Here is a 6,000-nt window from a genome sequence, read left to right as displayed (position 1 = left end):
TGCTTAAGACTACGGTTCTCTAAAGACTAATCGCCCGGCAGTGAGCGCCCCTCACCCTTCGCTTTTCAACGGAGACGGCTGCAAGTTGCGTCCTAGGTGTGATTTAGGCGCCTCCGGCCTTCCAGTTTCCAGTTACAAAAGTCCCAGGTCCGCTGATGCGGTTTATTGTGGCAACAGTTCCCGGCAACTGCCCAGACGCCGAGCGCCTCCAGCCCAGGCTTTCAGTGCGGCAGGTGGGAGAGGCGGAGAGTGCTGGGGCGCAGGGGCACGGGCGCAGGGTGCAGGGGCACGGTGCAGGACGCGGGGCGCAGGGGAGGGGGCGGCGGGGTGAGGTTCAGGGGCGCGGCAGGGAGCGACCCCCGGGGGCCCACCTGGAGGCCCGGCCGGAGGTGGAGCGCGCGGCATGGGTTGCGGACCTTTCCAGGCTGCTGAGGACCAGACACGCGTCCCCGCGCCCAAGAAGGGCTGGGATGAGGGATTTAAGGTAAAACCAACAAAACAGACAAGCAGGCACGAGGCCTTTTGCCACGCTTGGCGGGGGGGGGGGCGACTGGAGTGGGCTGGAGCTGGGTCCGCAGGGGCCTCGCAGCCCTCCCGGTGGGTGGGCACAGGGTGGGCGGGATGGGAGCAGCTGTGCCGGTCTGTGTTTCACTGCTGTCGTGTCCAGGGCCCCGCTGCTGTAGGACTAGCTTTGAGAGCCTTCTGTGTGTCAAGAACTTGCGAAGTTGGTCACACCCTAAAAAGTAGAGCCATGCGATCCGCACAGAGCTGGGGCCGGCGGGGATTCTCAGGGGAGGGTGGGAGATCCTGGGAGGTGCCTTATATTATCCGCTTCCGGAAAGTGGGCCCTTTGAGAATTACTTAAGGGCTCAAAGACACGGTAGAGGCCTTCCATCTGGCTGAGCCCTCTTGCTGCCCACCTGAGGACTCTGGGGCCCAGAGACGAGGACGCCTTGCCTGAGGCTGCACAGCTTGTTTGGGGGCAGAGCTAGAGATAGAATCTAATTTTCAGAGTCTCATTCCAGTACTCTTTCTGCTCCCTCTCTCAAGGTTGCCATCCTGGTAATTCTTCTGCCGGCATGAAGGGGAATTTTTTCCAGGGTGGGGCATGAAGGGATGGGTTGGTCCAGACAGAAATGAGGTCCAGGATTTCGTCCCATGCTCACCTCGGTCAGTATTCCACAAACCGAGCTGGGAAGGCACAATGGTACCCCTTGGAGAGGGGTCACCCAAAGGTAGTAATACCATATAACTGGTCTCCAAAAGCAGAATACTTTTAGGAGTGAAAAGGAATGCTATTAATAAATTTTCCTGGTCTGATTTAAGCCCATATTGTTGGCAGAAAACCAAGATTTATGGTCACCCTTCCTAGAGGGCATTTTTGGAGCTACTGTCTCAAGAGCACACCTTTTTTTTTTTAGCAGACAATGTGCAAGGTGCCATTTGGTGCCACTTACAGCACCTACTGTGTGTGTGTGTGTGTGTGTGTGTGTGTGTGTGCACGCATGCACACACACCCACAGCACACCTGCTGGGCTCTTGGAGTACATCAAAAAGCAAACTGGAAGCTGGTAAAGGCTGAAACTCAGGCTTAGGACCTGGCGCCCTTGTGGATGCCTGTGCCCAGGTGCCTACCCATCTTGACACTGTTTTCTGCTTTTGTTGTTGTTGTTGTTTGCTTACTTATTTTGAGAGAGAGAGAGCACAAGCAGGGGAGGAACAGAGAGAGAGGGAGAGAGAGAGAATCCCAAACAGGCTCAGCACCACCAGCGCAGAGCCCGAAGAGGGGCTCACACTCACAAACAGTGAGATCGTGACCTGAGCAGGTGCTTAACCCACTGAGCCACCTGGCGCCCCTGTTTCCTGCTTTCTGTTGCAGCCACCTCTGTCTGAGTTCAGGGCCCTATTCCCTCTTACTGGGTCTTCCTGCCTCCCCCGTGAGCACAGGGTATTCTCTGCCTCCCACACTGCCATCTGTCTTCCTAAGAAAAAATTCTCCGGAGCACGCAAAACCCTCTACCCGCGGTCCCACCAGGCTTTGTAATGTCGTCCTGTCCAGCCCTGCACACTAGAGGACTCTCGGGTCTGCCAACCCGAGAATCTGCAGGGTTCGGTCCCACTAGTCACGGACACAGTCCATGCTGTTCCCCATGCCATTCCATCCTCCTGGAATGGCCTCCTCAGGCCCCATTCCCAGGTCCCCTGATGCAATTCCTGCTTGTCCTTCAGCACTGAGCCCAAACACCACCGCTGTACCACTCGCTTCTCACACGGCAAATGTGTGTTTAAAGCTCCTCCTCCCTCATAGATTTACGGGCTTCTTGGAAACAACTTGGTCCTCTTACTTGCTCATTACTTCTGCTTTGATTAATATGTAGGAATACATTTTTCTCCCTTTCTCCAAAAACTGTATGAATATGATTTAAAATGTTAACCCATTGCGCTTTTCTCTTTTTTGCGCGAAAAAATCTTTTTTATTTACTTGACTGGCGTGATTACACATGAGACTTCCAGAGAAGGACATTTTCACCATTTGTGTTTCTTATCTGGCCATTATAATTTGTTTCATTTCAAGGTTATTACTGAAAATGACTGTTGCACAGAGCAGGAGAGTGATGAAAAGCAATCCTCTCTGAGTGTCAGATATGCTGGGTCCCTGGAAGCCAAGCTTCCCTCGGTTTGGGAGGGTTTCTGGGTCTCTTCCTGAATTCCCTGGGCATGAAAGTCATTGCCTGTCTCCTGGGGTTTTGACAAGTCTCCTAACTGGTCTCCCTGGATCCTTCCTCCTCTGCCCACCCCCACCTGTGCTCCAGTTCCCGGCTTCGCATGACCTCCAGAGCCATTGTTCTAAAATCTGGTAATGTCATCCTCTGCTAAAAAAAACAGTTCCCAAATCATTAGGTAGGCACACATACCAGGGGTCAAAGAATGTGACTACCTCAGTTATGATTTCTGGGTTCACTGTTTGTTTCAGCTGTGTGACTTTGGTCAAGTTATTTAACATCTCTGTGCTTTGATTTCCTTATCTGTAAAATGAGGGCAATAATAAGAATAATAGTTATGTTACAGAGTTGTCACAAAGGTTGATGAATTCAATTCACGTAAAATGATTGGATCAATGCCTGGCACAGAGTAAGTGCTCAATATGAGTCAGTACAATTGTTATTGCAGTGATTTATTTAAGATAAAGTCCTGACTCCTTAGCACATCTTACCAGCCATCTTTTTAAAAAAAATTTTTTTTTAAACGTTTATTTATTTTTGAGACAGAGAGAGACAGAGCATGGATGGGGGAGGGGCAGAGAGAGAGGGAGACACAGAATCGGAAGCAGGCTCCAGGCTCTGAGCCATCAGCCCAGAGCCCGACGCGGGGCTCGAACTCACGGACCGCGAGATCGTGACCTGAGCTGAAGTCGGACGCTTAACCAACTGAGCCACCCAGGCGCCCCTTACCAGCCATCTTTGAGCTGCCTCCTGGCAAATTCTCTGGCTTCGTCTCTTCCCACACTCATTGCTGGTCAAACCTCACTACTCGTGGCTCCCCAAATCCATTCCGTTTCTATCTCCATGCTTTTGCACCTGCTGTTTTCCCTCCTTTCAGACCTTTCCCCGTCCTCCGTGCTGGGCCACATGCAGATACGTACCCATCTTTCAAGACAACTCAAGACCACTTTCCTGACCCTGCTCCCCACCCCACTAGGCTACCACACTGGCAGAACTTATACCTTCTCCTACCATATTTCAAAACATCTTACTGTATTTATTCATGTCTGTGTTTGCTTCCCATCCTGAGTTGTTATTATCTTCTTGAGAACAGAAACTGTTCTTTGTCTCTGCAATCCCCCCTGTTTACTACAGCGCCTGATAAAGACCAGGCACTAATGACCATTTCTTGAGGGACCCGGTGTCCCTCCCACTCCCTCTGATCCTTGGTATCTTCTTGTCTCCTAGTTGCATAACTAGACCAACAACAGTCAGCAAGGAGTAAATTCAGTATTAAAATCACCTGAAAATAGGGGAGTCTGGGTGGTTCAGCATCTGACTCTTGACTTTGGCTCAGGTGGTGATCTCAGCTCAAGCCCCATACCTGGCTCCGTGCTGACTGTACAGAACCTGCTTGGGTTTCTCTCTCTCTCCTTCTCTCTCTGCTCCTCCCCTGCTCGCGCTCTCTCTCCCTCCCTCTCTCTCTCTCTCTCTCTCTGTCTCTCTGTCTCTCAGAAATAAATTTAAAAAAATAAAACTTAAAAAAATTATTAAAATAAATAGCCTGAAAATAGACTCAGAGTCAATTCACGCATATACCTCCTTCCCCACCCCAAGTGGTAGACTTTGGAAATCTGATCCAGCCAAGGCGTAATCACTAATGAAACGCTCTCTAGCTACCAGACAGTGCTATTTTTGCTAACTTCCTAAATGTACAGGCTGAACGTTCAGTGGTTCACCAGTGTCTTTAAAATGAGATGTACAGGTTTGCTTGCATGAAATATTTATGTTTCTTAGTGGCACAACTTTTAAAATATTCCGAATCAAACTTGTCAAGACTACTGACTTTGTCTTCACTTTTACCTTAGTCTAACATGGCAGATAGACATGGTAATAAAATAATGCATAATAAGAAAAGCATGGGGAACTTTTCTCAATGAGGGAAATGTTCTGTATGATAACTCCGAGTTTCTGTCTTATTATGAAAGGGAACAGACTAGATTGGAATAGACAATCCCTAAGGACCCCTCACAGTTTCCCCCTAACCTTTGACAAGAAAGTTCTGGCTTATCATCAGTAAAAGGGACTAAATGACTTCTTCAAGTCCTGATTTTTAAAACAGGGTATTTTTGAGTGTTTTTGGAGGGTCGCTATTTGTTACAATATTCGTTAGACATAAACTAGAAAATCAAATGCTGAAGAATGCATTTTTTTCCTATATGTCTACAGACGAATATATTTATAAAATACACCTGCCAATAATGTGATTAAGGTTTCAGTCCAAGGGAGACATGACAGATGACTCCCTCCAAACTATTTGGCAAATGTGTTTCCCAAAAGCTTTAGAACAGAACCTATAACACTTCCAGACCGAAAACAAATATATGAAACACAAACAAAAAACAGCCCTGTCTGTAATTAAAAATAATACCTTTTTTGGAATGCTGATGATTCCCATGCATAACTGTTAGCTTAGAATTCACAGCTTTTCAATTCTAAAACTAATAAGATTGTATCCCCAAGACAATGAAGCATAAAATAGAATTGACACAAAATATAAACATATCGAATCTCTACTTCTTTTTTTTAGTGCTTATTTATTTTTGAGAGAGGGAGACACAGCACGAGCAGGGGAGGGGCAGAGAGAGAGGGAGACACAGAATCCGAAGCAGGCTCCAGGCTCTGAGCTGTCAGCACAGAGCCCGACGTGGGGCTCGAACTCACGAACTGCGAGATCATGACCTGAGCTGAAGCTGGATGTTTAATCGAGTGAGCCACCCAGACGCCCTTCGAATCTGTACATTTGCACAACTTCATCTCCAGGAAACAAAGTCAAACCTCCCACCCACCTCCTGATCCCCTCCACGGCAGATAGACTTCTCATTGGTGTGAAAATATAAACCCTGCATGCATAGAAAGAATAAGAAAACTGTTTTTGCGATGCCCCCGAGAGGCATAGGTATAATTAATTTGTCAATATTTCTGGCCTTTGAACTGTGTCTGTTCTCAAGTCTAGATTATGAAATTGGGTTAAAATTTCCAGAATGTGTTGCACATAGATAAGATATTTGAAAGACATGCTTAGTTTTTCAGAGAGAAAAACCTTAAATTTCTGCTCTGGAAACTGAAGGCTGGTATATGTTATCTTATGCCCAAAGATTGTGCTTCATTTGCTGCCATTTAAGCTTTGGTCACTAACAGAGCTTGAAGGCAGACGGGATCTAAGTTAGAATAAAGGGGTTAAGATTCTTGGTAAGGCCTGGATTCCTCACTTTGATGAAACCAATGAGGGTCACAT

At 47.7% G+C, this 6,000-nt stretch overlaps 1 protein-coding gene across 1 annotated transcript in view; it reads left to right on the top strand.

The window, feature by feature from the left end:
• The first annotated feature begins 236 nt into the window (after nucleotides 1-236).
• The window catches only part of STMND1 (stathmin domain containing 1), a 28,570-nt gene continuing 22,806 nt past the window's right edge, over nucleotides 237-6,000 (top strand). Inside the window, exon 1 of the mRNA XM_060614747.3 lies at nucleotides 237-484. Within this exon, the coding sequence (XP_060470730.2) occupies nucleotides 404-484 (81 nt within the window). The 5' untranslated portion in view covers nucleotides 237-403. The remainder of the gene's footprint in view (nucleotides 485-6,000) is intronic.

Source organism: Panthera onca, chromosome B2 (genome assembly GCF_046562875.1).
Source record: "Panthera onca isolate mPanOnc1 chromosome B2, mPanOnc1 haplotype 2, whole genome shotgun sequence".
Lineage (NCBI taxonomy): Eukaryota > Metazoa > Chordata > Mammalia > Carnivora > Felidae > Panthera > Panthera onca.
Note: the sequence above shows the minus strand (reverse complement) of the source record. Positions and strands in the feature narration are given on the sequence as shown.